General features: G+C 52.2%; 3 protein-coding genes across 3 annotated transcripts in view; all 3 read left to right on the top strand.

The window, feature by feature from the left end:
- Nucleotides 1-1,148: 1,148 nt before the first annotated feature.
- EAH_00011000 (hypothetical protein, conserved) lies at nucleotides 1,149-8,790 on the top strand (the record flags this gene model as incomplete). The annotated part of the gene is made up of 15 exons (XM_013391711.1): nucleotides 1,149-1,727; nucleotides 1,956-2,061; nucleotides 2,235-2,427; nucleotides 2,720-2,906; nucleotides 3,198-3,506; nucleotides 3,803-4,181; nucleotides 4,299-4,379; nucleotides 4,506-4,622; nucleotides 4,913-5,184; nucleotides 5,476-5,758; nucleotides 6,089-6,169; nucleotides 6,505-6,590; nucleotides 6,932-6,987; nucleotides 7,255-7,339; nucleotides 7,639-8,790. The coding sequence occupies 15 exons, from the start codon at nucleotides 1,149-1,151 to the stop codon at nucleotides 8,788-8,790; spliced, it is 3,966 nt and encodes a 1,321-aa protein (XP_013247165.1).
- A 1,529-nt stretch (nucleotides 8,791-10,319) lies between these two features.
- EAH_00010990 (hypothetical protein, conserved) lies at nucleotides 10,320-13,765 on the top strand (the record flags this gene model as incomplete). The annotated part of the gene is made up of 6 exons (XM_013391710.1): nucleotides 10,320-10,797; nucleotides 10,879-11,476; nucleotides 11,747-11,821; nucleotides 11,998-12,055; nucleotides 12,327-12,369; nucleotides 13,182-13,765. The coding sequence occupies 6 exons, from the start codon at nucleotides 10,320-10,322 to the stop codon at nucleotides 13,763-13,765; spliced, it is 1,836 nt and encodes a 611-aa protein (XP_013247164.1).
- A 1,974-nt stretch (nucleotides 13,766-15,739) lies between these two features.
- Nucleotides 15,740-21,462, top strand: part of EAH_00010980 (CAM Kinase, RAD family, putative) — a gene marked incomplete at both ends in the record, with an annotated part of 8,265 nt that continues 2,542 nt past the window's right edge. Inside the window, 6 exons of the mRNA XM_013391709.1 lie at nucleotides 15,740-17,172; nucleotides 18,283-18,902; nucleotides 19,698-19,768; nucleotides 19,917-20,565; nucleotides 20,992-21,063; nucleotides 21,252-21,381. Coding sequence (XP_013247163.1) covers nucleotides 15,740-17,172; nucleotides 18,283-18,902; nucleotides 19,698-19,768; nucleotides 19,917-20,565; nucleotides 20,992-21,063; nucleotides 21,252-21,381 — 2,975 coding nt within the window. The remainder of the gene's footprint in view (nucleotides 17,173-18,282; nucleotides 18,903-19,697; nucleotides 19,769-19,916; nucleotides 20,566-20,991; nucleotides 21,064-21,251; nucleotides 21,382-21,462) is intronic.

The following is a 21,462-nucleotide window of genomic DNA, read 5'->3' as shown; positions in this document are numbered from 1 at the left end:
TAGGGAAAATTTTAAATAATTCAAATAATCCTCTATTTCGTAGAAAAGAGGAGTTTCTGCCTTCCAAATGAGTCGAAATAATCAGTTACCCCCCATGCAACCATAGACAATAGATGTTGTACGTTGGTATAATACAACTCCAAATCAGCAACTATAGCCTCCCCTAAACCCTAAACCTCCTGGGCATTGCGGCAGCTTGTATGTCTGGGGTTTATGATGAAAATGGATAGAGGAGACAGAGGGGACAAGATATTATGTGTAGAGGTGGTGCAGCACTTCTTGCTGCTGCAGCTGGCGCTGCAAGGCAACAACAAATGCGCATACATGCGTTTAAAGACCCAAAGATGTAGGCAAGTGCTGATAATCACATTTTTGGCCCTAATGGCTTAACCGCACAAAAAAATACAAGTACGACTTCAGACAGGTATTCATACAAGAGCAGCAACACCTGTATTGTGCAGGAGCGTGTTGTTTTCCAGTAGACCATCCGCAGCTTTAATGTACTTTGTTCTATAAAAAGTAAAATGTTCAATTTAATTATATTAACCGAAATAAATACAATGAATAGGGGAAAAGCTAAGCAGATGTTGATTCTCTCTTGCATATTATTAGGGGGGTGGCCATGTCTGCGCGTGCAGAACGCCAATATAAAAAGGGGAAGTTCCGCTGCTTGCTGCAAACCACGCACAATTTTATTCCTTAAAAAATAAATAATAATACATAAAAGTTTAATATTAGTACTATTTACATCGTTTAGAAGGAGGATTCAGGCAGCGGTGGCGGAGGGGTTTCCTCATTACCACATCGGGGAGCCCCATAACTACCCCCACTCATTTTCGGTGTATTTTCTTTGTTTTTTGTTCCTAAACTTTAATGGCGAGAAGTTCATAAGCCAATGATTAAATTTCACTGTTTTTTATATCCCTTTGTTGCCGCTTTCTTCTTCTTCCCGCGTGTGTAGCTACAAACTCTTAGGGGTTTCTCTTTCTCCCCCCTCCCCCCCTCTCTTCATGTGTTTCTTCTGTTTTGCTCCGATGCATCTCTTTCTTCTCTTTTCTTCTGCCATTGTGCATCAGCCCTCTTTCTTCTAACCTCCTCTCCTCTCCTCCCTTCCCTCTTTCTTTTCCTGTTTCATCTGACTTGCTCTGATGATTGAGCCCAGCCCCGAGGCCCCCCAAGAGGCTCCCCAGCCACACTCAACCCTGAAGACGAGCGCATGCGATGAGAGTTCTTTAAACCCTTTCCCTTCTTCTGAGAATGACGGCGCACTCGCGAACATGAGGGGGCCCTCGGGGGCCTCACTGCGGCCTCCGGGGCCCCCGGGGGCCCCGGGGGCCCCATCTTCTCCTGATTCGTTTTCAACAACAAAGGGCAGAGAACCCACCCCAGAGGGGGGACCATCGGACACTCCCAGCTGGAGCTGTACAGACGGCTCAGAGAGCTGCCGCGTTAAGGGGAGGGGTTCAAGTTCGTCAGTTGTTTCCCTCATGTCGGAAGACGGAGAGGTAGAAGAAGAACGAACCCCTTCACCGCGCATCGAAAACAAGGCGGCATCTCGTCCTCGGCGCTCCGCAGCACTTCGCAGCAAGCGAAGCGCAACAGCAGCAGCAGCAGATGCTGCAGCAACAGCAGCAACTGCCACGCCCCCACCCGTTCCTGCAAAGTACCGAGATGAACTCGAAGCTGTAGATCGGGATATCATGCAAATATTAAACAAAGGCATCGCAGTACGCATTCACACCCAGCCCATACTGAGCATGCATGCATTTATGCATGCTACTGCATGCACATGCATGCATCAGGAGGCTGTACAGACACGCACGAATTTATCGCTTTTTGGGTGTGTTCGTTTGTGCCTTAACGGAGGGTAGGGTCCCCTCAGGAGAGGCGCTTAGAGCGGCCCCGACTGCGAGCAGGCAGCACTTTGAATGTTATGCCGTTGGGTGTATGCACAGCACACCGATCTCCTCTCCAACAGAGAAGAATACATTAAAATAAAGAAGGCGCTCGTGGCTCCCGAGGGGGAAGAAGAGGCAGAAGGGGAGGGAGAGCAGCCCCAGGGTATTCAAACATCCTAAACCCTAGACCCTAAACCCTTTGCACACCGAACCAGGCGGGTTACCTGTCCTTGTGCCGTTGTCCAACGCCCTCTTCCTTCCAATTACGTTCTATTGTTTAGGGTTTAGGGTTTAGGGTTTAAGGCTTAGGGTGTCGATGCATGCGGGCGTATACAGGCACGGGTCTGGTGCTGCAGCTGCAGCGGCTGCTGCGGGTTTTTTGCGAGGGTTCATCCCTACCTATATCTGAATTAGCAGAGGCAGCAAGTGCTGCTCTGGCAGACAAGGGCCCTGAAGGAGACGCTCCGGCGTTTGCTGTAGACGCCCAAACCCTCAAAGTTGAGCTCCCCGTGCTACTCACACGAAGGCGGTACGGGGCTCAGGGATAGGGTTTAGGGTTTACGGCGTAGGGGTTGCGCAGACGCGTGCGGGAAGGGTTTAGGGCTTAGGGTTTACGGTTTACAGTTTAAGGCTTAGGATTTATGACAGAGGGCTGCGGACTGGTGCGTAGGGTAGGGGCTTAGGGTCTAGGCCAAGGGAGAGGTATCTCGGGTTTAGGGTTTAGGGTTGGATTAAGGCCACGGGTTGAGGGTTTACGGTTTAGACCATGGGGGAGCTGTCTGGAGTTTCTGGTTTATGGTTTAGGGTTTGGGTGTGTGCAGCTTCGGCCTCGTGCGCCCCATCGAGGCGGAGGGGGCCCCCGCTGCTGCAGGGGGAGGGAGGGCGCCCCCCGTGGGGCCCTTGGAAGATACAGCTGCGTACAAGTTATGGATTTGGGAGTGTGTGCTGCTAGATGGACTTCCTGCTGCTTTTAAGGAGGCGGCGCGCAGAGAAAGAGAAGCGAGACAGGTGCCGCCAAACCCTAAACCCTAAACCCTCACAATAGACAACCGGACTGCATCCTCCAGGAAGGGAACCCCAAACCATAGTAGACACACGCACACCACACCCTGAACCCTAAACCCTAAGTAACCACAGCGCCTAAACCCTAAACCTAAGTTATTGGAATTGCGTGCCGCCTTGTAGTGAGCCGAGGGGGGAGCGATTTTTTTCTCTTCGCTTGAGGCCTGCTCTGTGAGTACGAGGAGCCTTCCCTCTGCTCTAGAGTTCAGGGTTTAGGGTTTAGGGTTTGCGGCGCAGACCCTGTACCGGCGGCTGCGGGCTTTGGAGAAGCTGCGGGAGGCGCTGTGTGGGGGCGTAGAGGGGGAGATAGCTGCAGCAAGGGAGCGGGTGCAGCAGCAGCTGCAGCGCGAAGCAGCAGCAGCAGAGCGGAAGCAGCAGCAGGAACACAAGAAGAGACAAATTGAATATGTGCGAATGGAAAGAGAAAGGGGGCGGCGACAGCGGGAGGAGCAGCGCGAGGAGCAGAGGAGACAAAAAGAGGCGGAGAGAGAAAAAAGGGAGAGAGAGAGACAAGAAAAAGAGAGAGAGAAAGAAGAACAACGACTGGTACATACGCACACCCGAAACCCTAGTCTCTCAAGCCCGAAATCTTCTTCTCTCAAGTCCTAAACCCTAATCACTAAGACCCTAAACCCTAGTCACACGAGCCTTCAGCGAGCTTATCAGGGGGCCCCTCTAAAGGCTCATCGGCGCTTTCCAGAGTCCTGGGGGACCCCGTTTAGGCCCCACAAAGCAGCAGCAGCAGCAGAAGCGGCGGCGGCAGCAGCAGCAGCAGCATTCGTCTGCGCGGGTTTGTTAGGGTGTAGAGTTTGTTGGTTGTGTGTGTACGCTTTGGTGTGCAGCAGCGGCTGCAGCAGCAGGCAGAGAAGCAAAAAACAAAAAAGACAGACCCTAGTGTAAACAGGCAGCAGAGCCTTATGGCTTCTTGGTTGCGGCGACCTGCTGCCCCTGCAGGCGGCAGCGGCTTGCACACAGGCGGGGGGCCCCCCGGCAGCTCTCAGGGGAGCAGGGGGCCCACAGGAGGGGCCCCCCAGAGCCCGGGAGGAGGGGGGGCTCCAGGAGGTGAGTGCCCTCTTGTGGTGGTGCTTGATGAAGAAGAACAAGCAGACATTAGGCAGAAAGCGGAACTCAGAAAAGCGGCAGAGGCAGAAGCTGTTGCATGGCGCGTAGCCCCAGAAGACAAAGAAGGCTTTGTTGGAGCTGTTGAACGGCTGGCCAGCTGTACGTACACCCCAATTAACCCTGATCCCGAAACGTACACAGCCGAGTAAACGTGCGCGATCCACGCCCTAGGGTTTAGGGTGTAGGGTTTGGCGGTTTTTGGCTGCTGTTCCTCAGGCGCACTGCAGCGGCACCGCCGTGTGGACTCGAAAGAGTTGCCGCAATTCATAGAAGGCAAGTTTGAGGGTTTAGAGTTTGGTGTTTAGGATGGGGGACAAGCGTGCAGTGGTAGCTGGCTCTTTTGGGTAGGGTTTAGGGTTTAGAGTTTAGGGTTAGGGTTCTGGGCTAAGGGTTTAGAGGCTGCCGGTGGTGCGTTTGCTGCAGCAGAGCAGCAGCAGGAGCAGCAGCAGAATAGCGAGCCTTCGCGTTTACTGCAGCAGTTCGTAGAGCGGCATGCTGCGCCTTCTCGCGATTGTCTGCGGGAATTTGTCTCCTTTTGTGGTGGGTCTCTTCTTCCTGGTTGTTTCACCTTTATTTCTTTGTTTTCGTCTTCTTCTCTTGTTCCGTTCGGCTACTTTCTTCCTTTATTTATTTGATCTCTCCTTGTTTTCGTTCGCGGACAGTATAAGCACATTAGACCAGGAGGAAATCATCTACCCCCCATATTATTACATTTTATATGACTATCTATGCTACACTATATACCTTTATATATATATATATATATATATATATGGTGCATAGTACTGTATAGGAGGGGCATTGCTGGTTTTTGTTTGGCTGCTTCTCAGTTCACCACCGTCGTTTTGTGCACAAAATCCCTCCGCCGCAGTCCGAAGAAAGCAGCAGCAGCAGCAGCGGCAGCAGCAGTATCAGCAGCAGCAGCAGCGGCTGGACGGGCAGCGGATACCGCCAGTCAGCAGCAGATGTACGGAGAGGCCTCACTCTCACTGATTACTGCGCTGACTCGCTCCCTGATGCTCCTTTTTTGCGCTCTGTGTGGATGGCTCTGGATGACTGGAAAAGACCTGTTAGGAAACTTCTCATGCCGAAACAACCTAAGGTAACAGCGATAATACTGCTGCTGGTTTTGCTGCTGCAGCTGCTGTTGTTGCTGTTGCTGCCGCTGGGAGGAAAGGGGGATAAACCTGATGCTGCTGCTGTTGGGTGGTGGTACTGCTGTTGCTGGTGATGGTGATGCTAGTGCTGCTGATACTGCTGCGGCTGCGGCTGTTTTTGCTGCATGGTTTTGTGCCTTCTATGCTGCACTTGGCGGGTGTTGCTGGCGTTTCTCATGTGAGTGGATGTTTTGTTGTTGCATTGTTCTTGCATTGTTTTGTTTGTTTGCGTTTAGTGCGCAAGTTGCTGCGAACAATGGGCAGAGGAGAGTTGCGTTGATTATGAACGAGACAGCGATGATGAATGGTTTGAATGCTTTGATGCTGACGATTTGGATGACGCGAAAGAAGAAGAAGAAGAAGAAGAAATAGAAGCAGAAGAAGACAGAGACTGGCTGGAGGAAGACGAGGAAAACAAAGACAAACAAACTTGGGCTGCTGCACCCCCCATCAAATTCGCCTCGTTTCTTAACTGGAAATTCTCTTTCGATGGAGAACCCAGACCCAATGAAAACGAGGGTAAACAAAAATTTGCAATCACGCAATGTCTTTTACATGCATGCATGCACGAAGATATCCAGTACATGCATGCATGCATGCACGAAAAGATCACGTACACGCACGTGCAATGGGATCAAGTGGATGCATCCATGCGCGCATGCATTTAATTAGATGAAGTTTGCTTTTGCTTGTTTTCCTCTTCATGTTTCCCTGCATCACCGGAAGGACAAGTGCTGTGTTTTCTTTGAATGCATAGGGCGAACTCTTTGCTTTCGTTCTTTTCTTGTTGTTGATTGCTTCTGTGCGGACTTTGTTGCTCTTCTTCGTATTCCCTCTACCTGTTTGCAGCATCCGTACACCTCGTGGCCTTTCCCAGTCTACGCGACGGCAACTGGGCTTCTGCTTACGGCTGCATCGGGCACGATTGGGGTGAGAGAGGCCCGGAGAACAAAACGCTTAGCGCTTTATTCCCAGCTCATTGTATTAATGCGCGCGGTTTTTTTGTCGTCGATTTGCTGCTGTTGATTGTTGCTGTTTTCTTGTTAGTGTTTTGCTGTTGTTGTTTGCCATTGTTTTGTTGCTGTTTTGTTGCCTTCGATTTACCGTTTGTTGTTTTTTATTGGTGTTGCTTTGTTGCTGCTGCTGCCGTTGTTGTTAGGGTCGTTGCTGTTGTTCTTGCTGTTTGCGTATTGCTGTTCTTCTGCGGCTGCTGATGTTGGTGTTCTTGATTATGATATTGTATTTGCTGCTTTTTTTACGTACAGGGGGGAACCCGTTTGCTAAGCTGGATGTCTTACCCATCAGCACAAGACGTAGATGGTCTGACGAAGACAGCATTAATCTTTTAAAGGTACACACAAAGAAAAAGGGGCATTTCTTCTCCCTGTACACCTGAGGGCTTCTTTACATTGTTGAGAAAACAACGCATGCAACAACACATCCGGGCCCTACAGAGAAAGTCAAACAAAAGACATTTCCAACACGCACAGAAGAATAAAGGATGCAAGCATGCATGCGTGTATGCGTGCATGCATATTACTTTTGTTTCTCCCTCCGTGGCCGGTATTGTTTTGTGCTACGAACTACGAACATGCGCGTATATTTTTGGGATGTATATTGTGGTGTTTATTATAATGAGCATTGGCGCCATCCCATTCAGAAGTGATTTTCTGTTCGTTTTTGTTTTTGCAGTTTTTCCATGGAAAGACCGTCGGAAAACTCCGAAATATTTCGGAGTTTCAAAGAGCGTAGGCTCTTGCGTGCTGTTCCCATTCTCTTATTTTGCTGCTTTTCTTTTCTTTTCTATTCTTTTATCTCTTCTTTCCCTTTTTTCTTTCCGTCTCTCTCCTTTTCTCCTCTTTTCTCTTATGCCCCCCTTTTCGCTTTTCTTTTTCTCGTGTTCACTTCCGTTTTCCGTTTCGTTTGTCTCTCCTCTCTCCCTTTCGTCTCTTTTTCTGGTTTCTGTTGTTTGTTTAATTCTTTTTGTGCTTTATGTGGGTGCTCCCTTCTCGCAGCAACCGCCATGTGACGAAAGCTGAGGTGGAGAGACAGCTGAAGCAATACATGGTGTACGAGCGACGCGCAGAAGACAGACAGCGCGTATGCATCCTTTCTTTGAACGCTGCGGCTTTTAAATTAGGCAGACACCGCAGCGAAGGATAAGAACCATTGCCTTCTGCACATGCGCATGCAGCTGCATGCAACTGTCTGCTTTTTTAGAGCATTCAGAGACCTCCCCACCAGCCTGCAAAGAGTGCTAGTAGAAATGGAAGGCGTATGCAGCATCTCATCAAAATAAATACACAACACACACGAATACTAATTATACAAAATAACTGTACAGCAGCCAACGCTCCTGCGTCACTATCCGTTCTCTGGCTTTCTTTGTGTGTTTGCAGCGATGGTATGCAACGGAGGAAGCAGCCCGCGCCTTCAATCTATCAGAAGATCTTGAGATTATTTTTCAGAGCATAAGAACGGAAGAGAAGATAGTGGAGGCCAAACAGCAAGAACTGGCGGAACAGCTGAAGGCGCAACTCGCAGCAAATAACGCGATTCTTGACACAGACGATAAAAAAATGCAACACCAAGCGCATGCAACAACCTCCCCAAACGAAGCAACAACAACCCAGCCAACGCCGTCGCATGCAGCAGCTGCAACACCTGCCGCAGCACCTGCAGCACAGGCTGCAGCACCCGCAGCAGCTGCAGCTCCTGCAACGGGCGGTTCCAGTTGCAACAAGCTAGAAGCCTTTTTTGTTAAGAGGGCTGAGGCGCCAGATGAGCAGCAGCAGGCAGCAGCACAGGCCCCACGGGGAACTAACGCAGCGGCTGCTGCTGGTGCTGCTGCTGCTGGTACTGCTGCGGAGCTGCGACCGGGCCCCAGCGTGCAGCAGCTGCTGCAGCAGAAGAAGCCGCCGTCCTCCTGTGGGGATTCTGTTACCTGGCCAGCAGATGAGGACACAGCAGTTGCTGCTGCTGCTGCTGGCATCGCTGCAAAGTCCGCAGCAGCAGCAGCTGCTGCTGCTGCCGCAGGACAGGCGAACTCGCAGGGGGCTGCGCTTGCTGCTCATGTTGCTGCAGCAGCGCTTTTAGCTGCCAAGCTGGCGAGAGGAGCAGCAGAGCTCGGGGAGGGGTCCGAAGCGCCTCGTGCGAGCGTTGATATTGATGGAGCGCCTGTACAGCAGGGGCAACTGTCTGCTCAGTCCGTAGCTTCTGCCTTGCCAGCAGGGGGCCCCGGGGCCCGCTCCTCTTCTGCTTTCGTCGCCTCTCCTTTGGGAGCCCCCACTCGATACAGTGCAGACGGGAGGATGATGGCGGATTATGCGAGGTCAGGCGCTGGGACCCCGGGTGTAGTGACAACTGGGGCTGAAGAAGACCTCGACAAGATCTCCGCAGGGAAGCGCATGCGGAAGAGCGCAGTAATGCAGGGGCCACATGTTGATGTGCCAGGTGATGCAGCACCTAAGCGCGTCAAGAGGCGGCAGTCTGCAATGCCAACCCCTACAACTACAACGACAACAACAGCAACACCAGCAACAAACTCCTAGAGGCTCCAAGCGGGTCTCGGGAAGCTTTCGTGTATTTCTTTTCGTTGTTTGCAGATTGATGTATTGCCTTTGGTGCTGCTATTTTTATTATCTTGCCGTGACTGGCTGCCTTCGTGATGCGAGGGCGGAGAGGGGAGCCAGACGCTCCCCGGGGGCGGGGACTGCCTCAGCCGCCTGCATTTCAACTTGCATGCAGTGATGCATTAATTGCTTTTTCAACGGTTTTGCAGATTCGCCTCAAAACCGAACGGGAAGAAAAGGACTAAAGCCACGCAACTCTAAGCATTTGGTGGCGCTTGCAGGCACTGATTGGTACGGTGGTGGAATGCGATGTTTTAGAAAGAGGCCAATAGCTGAGGCAGCAGCTACCACAGCAGCACTAGACACCAGACAGAACATGAAGAACTGTCGTCTGAATTGTTGGATTACTTAAGTGAATAGTAATAATATATAAAAGGCATTCACTGCGTAAAGATGAGAAAGTCTGAGGTGCAGTTAAAAGCCAGGTTTCAGGACATCTGTTGCTGCGTGTACACCTGAACGCGAACCCAAAATATGTTCTTCATGAGTTTTCTTCCGTCGGGCTTTCTCTCATCTGCTGATTTCAGTGCAAGTTGTACCCTTTTACTTTTGCACGCAAAACGGTTTTTAAAGGCAAATGTGAGCAGCGGAAGAAAGCGTCGCGATGGCTTCTGAAATAGGCATCGCTTTCATGTTTTTCATTCAAACCGGGTTGGCACTGGTGACAGTTCTGGGCGCCTTTTTCTGCATCGTTTATCATTTCTTTTCCCACTCAACATCGGAACCGCATCCCTCGAAATTCCAAAACAACGACTGGGCTCCGCACTGCATGATTCAACCGCCCGCACGAGAAGATCACAGAAAGCCGCAATTGAACAAAACGCGTGGTGATCTCTGCCGCGTTCGTCATGGTGGCGTATCGGGGGAAAAGGTTCGCATGCATTTCCTCTTCTCATTTGAATCTATTTTCCCCTAAATTCCCGCTTTTTAATACCAGAAACGCACCAGCAGCCCCGACCTCTTGCCGAATTGCGGCGAGAGCTACGGCTGCGCCAAAGGGTCTAGAAGGGGTGGAGTAAGCAGCATCTACATGATGCCCTTTTCATTAATTATAATCATTGTTGCATGCAGATTCGAAGACAGTCTGATTCGGGAAGACCGGCTGACAGGCATGTAGGCGCTCCTACATACATGCGAAATCCGTCTCGCGCTGCCCCCCAAGACGTAAGGCTTGCTTGATGAACTCAAACAACAAGGCAGGCTGTATTTCTCTTCTTTGCTATTTGCAGCCACAAGCGGCCTGGGAGCTCCAAAGCGCACTGCAACGTGCAGAGACTAACGGCGAGTTGAGCGATTGGAGGCGCTCAGCTGCTGCAGCAGCAGAAGAAACACAAGCCATCCAAAAAACAAATGCCCCCTCTCACCGAAGGCAGGCTGACTCCTATAGCAACGCTGCCTCTTTCCATGGTAGAGAGCCACACGAGTTGCAGCAGTGCATGCATTTTGATATGCAACAGCTCCCCCACGCAGCCGGTGCATCAACGTGGCAGCCACCCGCCGGCACAGCAACAGCAACTGCAGCAGCAGCAGCGACGCAGTACCCAATCGCTCCCGTATTGCCGCATTTCGGTTTGCGCCACGAGGCTGCTGCAGACCCCCAACCGCAGCAGCAGCACAGCGCAGCTGCTCAGCAGGTGACGAGTTCTTATGCTGCTACTGAGGCCTACCTAGCAGGGGCTCCAGAGTATTCAAACGACTACGAAGCTGCATGCGCTTCAATGATGTGGCAAGCAACGCGCCACGGGCCTGAGCTGCCTGCTGCTGCAGTGTACGCGGCCGGGCCTGGCTGGCATTTGACAGACCCGCAGCAGCAGCAGCAGCACCACCACGGCAGCAACGGGTTGCTGCAAGGAAGCAGCACGCGAGGCGTTGCTCTGCCTCTGCTGCGCACATCACTTCGCAGCTCAGATCCTACCCTGCAAACCGGTAACGCACGTGCGTCCAGTTGCAGCAACAGCACTGCATGCGCCGCACAATCGTGCTGCCAGAAGACCCGCTGCTGCTCAGGGGAGCTCGGCAACTCCCTTGGAGCAGCAGCAGCAGGGCGGGACTCTCAGACGAAAGAGATCGCTCAACTCGTGCGCGTAGCAGACGCAATCGAATCTCTTCTGGGCGCCTCAGCGAAACGCCGAACGACAGAACCCTTCAGCAGCAGCAGCAGCAGCAGCAGCAGCAGCACAGGGGATGCATGCAGCGCGGGTTGTCCTGCTGCAACAGCTGCTGGTGCGGCAGCAGACAGCAGTAAGTTCAATACTTTGCTTAATACCAACAGCGCGTATCACAGAATTTCCACAATGCATAAAGACGTAGGTGAGGGAGGTGCCGGAAGCAGCAACGCAGCACAGCAAGGTGCCCCTAAAGAGCAAGCGTTGTTATGCTCGAAGGCCGAAGCAAAACCCCTTAGCAAGAGCGAAACAGCAACTGAGAAATATCCCCCAGCTAAACGGAATTGGCATGCAGCTGAGGAGGGGTCACAAGAGGCGGAGGAAGGGGATATGAAGAGGCGCAGTGCTGTTGCTGCTGCTGCTGCTGCTGCTTTTCCCATGGAAGCTGCAAAGAAGACGCGGACAAATCTCATGACGAACATTCTCTTGCTGGTGTGCAGGTGAGCCTCCTGGTTTTTTCGCTGCAGGCGCACGCATTCATGCAGGGGAGTACACGAGAGCCTTATAACTTTCTTTCAGCCACCAGAACAAAAGCTACAGAGCAGGCCGACTGCGACTACAAGATTGGTGCAGGCGGCACGCGGGCAGCCTGTCGCCTGATCAGTGCGCCTCCGCTACTGCGAATCACTTGTGTACGTAGAAAAGACGGACTCTTTTTTCTCTCTTTCTCCCTTATCTCCAGCTGGTCTACATGCATGCACAGCGGCCAGGCAGGGAGGCTCTCGTGCAGACTTTGAAGCGACGCTGGAGGCCACCAAACAAATTCGTTCGGTGTTCTGCCCTCAGTGCGTTCTGATCGGCTCAGGAAAAGAATGCAGACAGGCGGCTTATAGCTCATTCTCTGTTTATTTTTCGATTTCTTCTGCTTTATTCTTTGCCTTTTGCGGCTTTATTCTCCGCTTTTTTCTGCTCTAGTCTTTGCTTACTTTCGTTTTATTATTTGCTTTCTTTTGCCTTCCAGCGTCGTTAACTTCTTCGAAGTTCACCTCGTGGGAGACCTCGTGTGCGAGTCGGACTTGGTGAGAATGCGCTGTTCGTTTATTCATGCATATTCAGATTGGACGCAAAACGATTTCAGGCCCTCTTCCCTATTGCCGCGTGGCTCGCAGCTTTCTTTGCTGCCGGTAAGGAGAGGACTTCTGCTTTCTGCTTTCCAAAAATATGGAACTTGCAACAGCTGATGAAGAACCGAGCGAGGCGCGACTGACGAAAGTTGCTGCGGTAATGCGCTGCTAAAAACCGTTCTTGAAGAGATTTAATTCATGATATGGTGTTTCGTTTGGTGTCCAGAACCTTAAAATAGAAGGACAGCTGCTGTTGAAGGTCGCAGTTTGTACGTTTTTCGCAGCGTTCATGAATTCCTCTATTCGAAACGAGAACTGAAACGCCTCGTGCAGGTTTTTCGTCAGCCACGTCAGCACCAGGGTTTACGGATTTGGTAAAGCATTAATTGTATTGAAAATACAGATGAAGAACCATTATTAGCTGGGTTGTTCAGGAATTTAACCGGGTTTTCGCGCAGCTGTCCAACGCTGTAATCCGACGGTGCGCCTGTGCCTGCTTGTTCATGAATAGCCTTTTAAGCGCACCTCCCTCCCACTGATCCACGCACGAACAGATCAACTCGCCTACGAGTGACAAAATCCGAAAATGAAACGGAAAAAGAACAAGGGAAAGAACGGCTTGAGGGCCGGGAGTACGGGTCGTCTTGGCAGCCTCTGTTGGTAAGCTGCATCTTTTTGTTGCTAAATGTTCACATTCGAACAAAAATCATCATTAATATCATTCAGAATGAATTGAGGGAAACGTCCGACCTACAGAAAAATCAACTCGACTCAAGAACTCTAACGAAACGAAAGAGCAGCCGTGCAGACGCTGCACCGGCGGATTCCACAGCGGCAGCTGATTCTACCTTTCGCCCCCCCGCAAGAGAGGAAACAGCATTACCTCTGATCTCTGCAAACACCAACACCAACGAAGAAGCCATGTGCTCAACAACCAGAACAAACACAAGTTTAAAGCCCCTCAGACATATCACAAACGATGAGCCGCCGCCAGTTTCTGAAACAGCGTCTACTGCTGCAAGTGTAGACAACAACCAAGGGCAAGAAAACACGTTAGAGCCTTCCCTTTGTTGCCCCTCAGCTCCGCTTCGGATTAAGCCAGAGGATTCTACAAACACGCGAGCAGGTCAAGTGCAGCAACAGCAGCAGCAGCGGGAGGGAGGAGAGGGGCAGAAACGAAAGCGGAAATCAAATGAATCGACAGGCAACACGGGCTTCTCTTTGCACTTATCCCTACAGAAAGGCGGGCCAAGAGCGGCCCCCTTTGCCTCTGCAGCTCTGAGACCCTCTAGCTCAGCTGCTCCAGCAGCAGCAAATCGCAGTAGCAGCAGCAGCAGCAAAGGTTGCCAGCAGCAACAATGCACGCCGCTGCAACAACGAATCAAGGCGAAGCGCCCAAGTGATAAAACGGAAATCCACGCATTCCCTGGCACTCCTGAGATGCCCTCCGATAGCAGTTCTCTCACGACCTATGTGCAATATACTCATAGAGGAGATGCCGTCTCCTCTTCAGCATCACCGGGGAGCCCAAATAGTGAGAACGTTGGGGGCCCCCAACGCAGCAAACGAAAACCGGCACCGGCGGCTCCACCCAACCGTGGCGGCCCGGAAGACACAAAGAAGCTTAAGGCGAGAAACAAAGGCCTACTCAAAAAGGAGCTCTGAAGTGCATGCACCAGTCCGAAGCAATAAAAGCGAGAGGAAAGAATCAACGGAAAGAGACCGATACCGTGGTTGTCGGCGAGCTACACTGCAGGTGCTTCTACACGCACATTGCTGCTGCTGCTGCTGCAACGGTAGCAGCAACAGGCGGGGAAGCAAAAGAAATAAAACTAGAAATAACAAAAGCCGAGTATTTGATGCTTTTTTGAAAATCCGTCTTTAAATATTTCACTTCGTGTGCGCTTTACGTGCGGGCGCAGCGAAGACAAACTAACCCACGCCAGGCCCACCTATTGAGCTGAGGCTTAGGAGGAGAAGCTGATATTTCATTCATTATTATTAACTAATTCAATTTATCCATTTGCTTAATTCTTTTAATTCTTCTCACGCGCGTACACCTGATAAAGATTTTCGTCTCCCGGTTGACCAGCGCATTGATCCTGTAGTGTACAGGCGCTACAATGCAGCTCCAGTGGAACCTTCATTGGTCAGGCGTCGTTGAAAGAGAACATATATAACACCAATATGCATAAATGTTAATGATTTTGAGGGGAATTTAGGATAACTAAGTGTAGAATGCTCGGCAGCCACACCGGCTTGGGGCTGGCTGGGCATCTGACGGTGCGGCTGAGAGCCTGACTCACAGCAGACTCAAGGGCCAGATCTGTTATTCTTGGATTTCCTTTTTGTAGACTATGAACTGGAATATGTTTTGGGGGTGATTATTTGCTTATTTAAGCGGATTAGCAGAGATTAGCTGGGTCTAGCTAATAGGTGTTCAGTGTGCACCAGGTTGAACCACCTAGGTGACATACGTAGCAGCAGCGAAGTCCGGCTGCTTACTACAGGTCCGCTCGCAGGGTTATGAATATCATGCCGTCGCTCGCGTACAGAACAAACGCGTAAAAGTAGGGTGTGCAGCATTTAAAGAAGTAAATAAGAAAACATTTCTATAACCCAGTTTAAGAATTGCTAGAAGAGAAGAAGAAGCTTGAAGTGCACTCATGGAGCACAACAGGTACTGGCGTGTCCAGCGGCGCTCCACCCGGAGCGGCGGCACGAGTGCTCCATCTCTCCGGCTGGTTTTCGCGTCATTTACTCGGTTCTATTGCACACACTTAGAATTTTAATTCATTCAAGTGCAGCTACGAACAATGTGCAGCGGAAAGGGGCAAAAGACATACAGTGGAGTGCCGCCACGTCCTCACCGATCAGGTCGGGGGGCCCCACGCAGGTGGTTTTGGGGTGGGTGTTTTTAGAGATAAATGGGGAGACAAAACTGGAAAAACGCACAAATTTCAATAAAAACGTTGAAATTTAGTTCCGGTAGTTCATATACTTTTGCTTCTCAGCGACTATAAAGGTGGCACCAGCCACCCGGTCCGGTGCCAGGACCACTGGGGTCTATGAATGCGTGCGACTGCATCGGACGTCAATGTGCAGGCCCTGTACATTAATTTGCATTTTATTTTCTTTCATTTGATCTTTTAAACTCTTTTCTCCCCCTTTTGCTTCTGTAATGCTGGCCGCCTTCCCCTTCCACAGGCTCTCGGGCGCGAGACCGAGACCCCCGACTTGTAGCACAGCAGCCCCCCCTCTTCTTCTGGTTGTTCTTTCATTGCCCCTCTCTATTATTCGTTTCTCATTGCCTTACAAAACCCCAGGGGCAAGTGTTTGTTTACCGGCGTCGCTGCACAAATAAAGCCTTCAACTCGTGTGGTGCGACTGAAGAGCCCCTCTTCTCTTCCTCCAAAAGAAAACAGAGCGAAGGTAATTCATCTTCGCAACTGGAAGCGGCAGATTCAAATACTCTTGTTCTTCTACTGCTATTTTTCTTGCTCCCCTGCTAGCGAGGAAACGGCTTAAAGGGGGTACCCCCCACCAGGCGCTACTGCTGCCGCTGCTGCTGATTCTTCGTCTGCTGCTGCTGCTGCTGCTGCTGTCAGAGAGGCCCCTGCCCCCTATTTCTGCATAATTATGGAAATATCTGCATCTGCCAGGCGCATTACCAGGAGCTCCAAGGGCGGAAGCCTCCCGCCTTTTGGAGAATGCGCATGCTTACCTCTAGGGGCCCCCTTGGGGGCCCCTGGTGCCCCGGGGGCCCCTGGGGGCCCCGGAGAAGCAGGGGCCCCAGGATCCACAGGTCCCACAGGGCCCCCAGGGGCCCCACGGGCCTCAGGGTTCATAGGGGCCCCAGGGCCCTTAGGGGCCCCAGGAGCCCCAGGGCCCCCAGGGGCCTCAGGAGCTCCAGGGGCCCCAGAGTCCACAGGGCCCCCAGGGGCCCCACGGGGCTCAGGGTACACGGGGGCCCCAGGGGCCCCACGGGGCCCCCCTGGCCCCAGCTCAGAAAAGTCTTCGGTGAATGCTGTTCGTCTTCTGACTCGACATGCAGAAGAAGAAGACCGCAGCCCTTTCGTCATCCTTTTAGACAAGTATTTGCCTGTATACGATGAAACCTCACCACAAGCAGCAACAGAAACAAAACAGAAGAAAGGCAGCAGGCTGGTGCAAGCGGAGCAATGCAACAGCGGCAGAAGCAGCAGCAGCATTGGCAGCAACAGCAGCAGAAACAACTGCAGCAACACTAACAGAGGCAACAACAGCAGCAATAGCAGCAGCAAAAGCAACAAAAACAGCAGCAGCAGCAGCAGCTCAATCTTGCACCAGCCGCAAGCAAGAAGATCGGATGAGCAGCAAAGCCGCTGCTCTGCTGAAAAGGTAGAACAGCAGCAGAAGCAGCAGCAGCAGCGACAGCTGCAGCAAGAAGTCCAATCACAACAACAAGAGCCTCAACAGCAGCATCCACAAGAGCAGCAGCAACCGCAAGAACACCAGCAACAGCAGGAGCAGCAACAGAAGGAACAGCAGCAACAAAATGAGCAGCGGCAGGCGGAGCAGCAGCAACAACAGCAACAGCAACAGCAGCATCAACAGCAGCAACAGCAACAGCAGCAGCAACAGCAGCAGCACCAACAACAACAACAGCAACAGCAACAACAGCAACAGCAACAGCAACAGCAACAGCAGCAACAGCAGCAACAGCAACAGCGGCAGCAGCAACAGCAACAGCAACAGCAGCAACAGCAACAGCAGCAACAGCAACAGCAGCAACAGCAACAGCAGCAACAGCAACAGCAGGAGCAGCAGCAGGAACAGCAACAGCAGCAGGACCAGAAGCAGCAGCAGGAGCAGACACAGCAGCAGGAGCAGCAGCAACACCAGGAACAGCAGCAAGACCAGGAGCAGCAGCAGCGGCAGGAGCAGCAGCAGCAGCAGCAGGAGCAGCAGCAACAGCAACAGCAGCAGCAGCAGCAGCAGCAGGACTGTGAGAGGCAGCCGTTGCGAAGGCAATCGACTGTGGAGAAGAAGCGTCTTAAAGATATGCGGGCTCAAATGAAGGCAATTTTCAAGTAAGGAGACCACCAGCAGCAGCAACAGCAGCAGCAGCAGCAGCAACAGCAGCATCAGAAGCACCAACACCGTCAGCAGCAACACCATCAGCAGCAGCAGCAGCACCATCAGCACCAGCACCAACACCATCAGCAGCAACAGCACCAGCAACACTAGCAGCAGCACCACCAGCACCAGCAGCAGCAGCAGCACCACCACCACCACCAGCAGGAAGAGGAGCAGGATAAGGCGTGCATATAAATTTATAAATAGTTTGTGTTTGCTGCTGCAGAGAGCTGGCGAGAGAAACAGAGGGGGGGGTCTGCAGGCTTTGGTCGCTGGGTTGGGTTGACCGGTCGACTTTGCTGGGTTTTCTTTCTAATGCCCCCGGGTTGTTAGGAGAGAGATTGTTTGAATTGTTTGATGCAAACAGAGATAATAAAATCTCCTTCGATGAATTCCTTAGAGGCCTTCAAAAGGCCTATGCACCCGATGCAGACACACAAATGAAATTCCTATTCAACTTGTAAGATACACATGCACAACACCTACCCAGCTAGCTAGCTAGCTAGCTAGCTATATAGATAGCTAGCTATATAGATAGATAGCTAGGTAGATAGGAGCTAGGTAGACAGATAGCTAGCTTGATAGATAGATAGATAGATAGATAGATAGCTACCGGGTTGAAGGGGTGCAGAACTAGCTAGCTAGCTAACCGCCTACCTAGCTAGATACCTCTCTCTCCATTTTGCCCGCTATCTGCGTTGCTAGCTAGCCAGCCAACTTTCTATCCATCTAGCTAGCTAGCTGAGTGGCTAGCTATCTACTTAGCTAGCTATCGTGGATGCCGAGTTGACTAGACAGCCCGATACAGCTAATAATCGTACAGGCATAGACACTAAGGTCCTGCCGGGTGGTGCTGCTGCTGCCGCTGTTGCTGCTGCTGTTGCTGTTGCAGCTAGCTGCAGCAGCGGCTGATGCAGAGGGAGGGTTTGCATGCTGCTGCGCCTGGCGTTTCTCCTGCTGCTGCCAGCGCTTTCTGCCCTGGCTTGCCGTCCTCACTGGTGCTGTTGCTGCTGCGTTTTCTGCTGCTGCTTGTGCTGCTGCTGCTGTTCCTGCTGCGTTTTCAGGTACGACTTAGACGGGAACGGGTTTATTGAGAGGCCGGAGTTATTCGCATTGCTGTACAATTTGCCTGCGCATTTGTGGCTAGCAGCTCCTGCTACTTCTCCCAGGTGTATAGGCAGCAGCAGTCCTTCACCCTCAGGTGTATGTGCATCTCCCCCCACGGGTGAATGCAGCTTTGCTGCTGCAGCGCCTCCAGTAAAAATGACCGACGCAGAGAAAAGAGAGAGAGTGCAGCAGATCGTAGACCTCGTCTTCGCAGCCAAAGAAGAATTCCAACGCCAGCAGCAGCAGCAGCAGCAGGAGCAGCAGGAGCAGCAGGGGCAGCAGCAGCAGGAGCAGCAGCAGCAGCAACAACAGCAGCAGCCAGTTGCCTTGAGGCAGCGCCGTCGACGGAGCGATGTCTTTGTAAGGAGTCTTCTGAGTCCTAGACATTCTCTTAATAGGAAGACAGCACCACCATCACCAGCAGCAGCAGCAGCTGCAGCAGCAGCAGCAGCAGCATCTGCTGCTGATGCTGCTTGTGCTTCAGAAGCAACAGCAGCAAAGCACGGCCTCACGTTTGACGACTTTGTGCGAGTCTCTTCCTCTGTGCCGGAGTTAACAACAGTGCGTCTAGGAGACAGTTTGCTTTTCCTGCTCCGTCCCTGCTGCTGCTGCTGCTGCTGCTGTTGCTGCTGCTGCCACTGCTGCTGCTGCTGCTGCTGCTAACTTGCCTCACGCAGCTCCTATGGGGGCCCCGTTCATCAGTGTGTTTCTATATTTGAGGAAGGGGAGGTTCTCTACTACTGCCGCTGCTGCTGTTGCTTGCTGCTGCTGCTGCTGCTGTTGCTGTTGCTGTTGCTGCAGCTGCTGCAGCTGTTTGACAATCATGCCTTTCGTCCGCTGCTGGCGCACTACAAGGGCCTGGGGGGCAGTCCTACGGTTTCTTCTCCAACACCCTGTACGACAGTCGCCCGCTGCTGCTACGCCTGCTGCTGCTATGCTTGCTGTTGCTACGCCTGCTGCTGCTACTGCTCCTGCTGAGGCTGCTGCTGCTGCTGCTGATTGCTGTTGCCTGCTACTGCCCGCTGCTGCGGCCTGTGTCTCTCTTCTGGCGCTCGAAGGGGGTTCTGGGGGCCTATGCTGCTGCTTGCTGCTGCTTCTGCTGCACGCTGCTGCTGCTTTCTGGTCGTTTGCTGCTGCTTTTGCTGCTTGATGCTGCTGCTCGCTGATACAGTTGCTGCATGCTGCCAGATACTGCTGGTCGCTGCTGCTGCATCTGCTGCTGCTTCTGCAACCTGATACCTCTGCTTGCTGCTGCTTCCTCGTTAACAAAGAAGATAATACTAGAGATGTGCGGATGTAGCCCTGCGGCTGCTGCTGCTGCTGCTGCATTTGCTGATGCTGCTGCTGCTGCCGTTCCTACTGCTATCCTCAGCGGAAGACGCCGGTGGTGTTTCGCCTAGGCCTGGCAGCAGCGGCAGCAGCAGCAGCAGCAAAAATGCACGGGTAAGAGAAAGCGGCTCACACGGAATAGAAGTAGCAACCTTGTTGCGGTGCCGCTGCATCTGCTGCTGCTGCCGCTGCTGGTGCTGCTGCTTCATCCTCTGGTGCTGCGGCTGCTGCTGCTGTGTTACTGCTTCCGCTGCCTCTACAGAGCCCCCTTTCTCCTTCTTCTGGTGCTGCATCTCCTGCTGCTTTACCGTCCACAGGCGGCAGAAGCGGCGGAGAGAGTCGCAGTGTGAGCCGCAGCAGCAGCAATGGCAGCAGCAGCAGTAGCAGCAGCAGCAGCAGCAGCAGCAGAGCCAACGCCGATGTCCCCTGTGGGGTGGCGGCTACAGTACGGGGGCAGCAGCTGCTGCACCCGTCTTCTGCACAAAAGAGACCAACAGCAGCATCAACAGCAACAGCAACAGCAACAACAACATTAGCAGCAGCAGCAGCAGCTGCAACACCAGCAACAACAGGGGACTCCCGCTCCGCCTCGCCGGGTTTCAGTGTAAAAGGCTGTCTCTCTCCGAGCAGCAGTATCAGCATCAGCAGCAGCAGCAGCAGCAGTAGCAGCAGCAGCAGCAGCAGCATTGGAGGCCCCTCTGCCAACAGCAACTTCGGCAGCGGCAACGAGAGAAGCTGCTCCACCAGCAGTTCCCCTCCAGCACTTTGCAGCAACACCGGCAGCAGAGCATCTGCTGCTCCTGCTGCTGCTGCTGCTGCTGCTGCAGCTGCTGCAGCTGCTTCCTCTTCAGCTGCTGCAGCTGCTTCTATTCTTTCAAGCTGCTCCCCTTGTTCGGGTTGGCTGTGGAAACGTAAACCTTCGTTCCTAAACCCTAAACCCTAACCCTAAACTCTAAACCCTAATCCCTCAACCTAAACACTAGATGCTAAACCCTTAACTCTAAGCCCTAAACCCTAAACCCTAAACCCTCGGTGTGTTTCTTGCAGAGGGCCGCCACTTCAACCTTTGGACAAAAAGATATTTTGTGCTCAAAGAGCGCGTCCTCTACTGTAAACCCTAAACCCTAAACCCTAAACCCTAAACCCTGTATTCTAAGGACTCCAAACCCTAAACCCTAGGCTCTAAACTCTTACCCCTAGCCCTGTGGATATACACCCGTATCTACGAGCCCGTGATGCAAGCCTAGAACCAAAACAACAACGGCGACGAGAGCTTCATTTTGAAGGGTTTAGGGTTTAGGGTTTAGGGTTTAGGGTTTAGGGTTTGCTTTCTTCAGCTTTTCGGTCGCCTACCCATGACAGCTCTACCAGCACAATCCTTCTGCGAGATTGTGTGGCTTCTGCGCTTAGTCAGTGTCTCTCTAATAACACCTAAACCCTAAACCCTAAACCCTAAACCCTAATCGAGCTCTGAATACAGATCTGAGTGTCTATGGACCTCAGGGTCCGCTCCTTTAGACGCTCAATGCGGTCTCACGTTTGGGTTCGACCCGAAGTGTTTAGGGTTTACGGTTTAGGGTTTAGGGTTTGTGAACAGGAAGTCCAACGCCCCGTGGGCTCCGCACCACCAACAAGCCTGGGAGCGTTTTGTTCGGTTTTGCAATTAAAAGCAGCGACGGAAGAACTATTAAAACCCTTTATGCTGAAGATGCAGAAGACAGGCAACGGTTAGATTGTAGGGTTTAGGGTTTAGGGTTTAGGGTATCAGGGGAGTCGGCTGATGAGCCACCTCCCCAACCCTTAAGAAC

This window comes from Eimeria acervulina, genomic scaffold, assembly GCF_000499425.1.
Source record: "Eimeria acervulina Houghton genomic scaffold, Eah_scaff58, whole genome shotgun sequence".
In the NCBI taxonomy this organism is placed as follows: Eukaryota; Apicomplexa; class Conoidasida; order Eucoccidiorida; family Eimeriidae; genus Eimeria; species Eimeria acervulina.
Note: the sequence above shows the minus strand (reverse complement) of the source record. Positions and strands in the feature narration are given on the sequence as shown.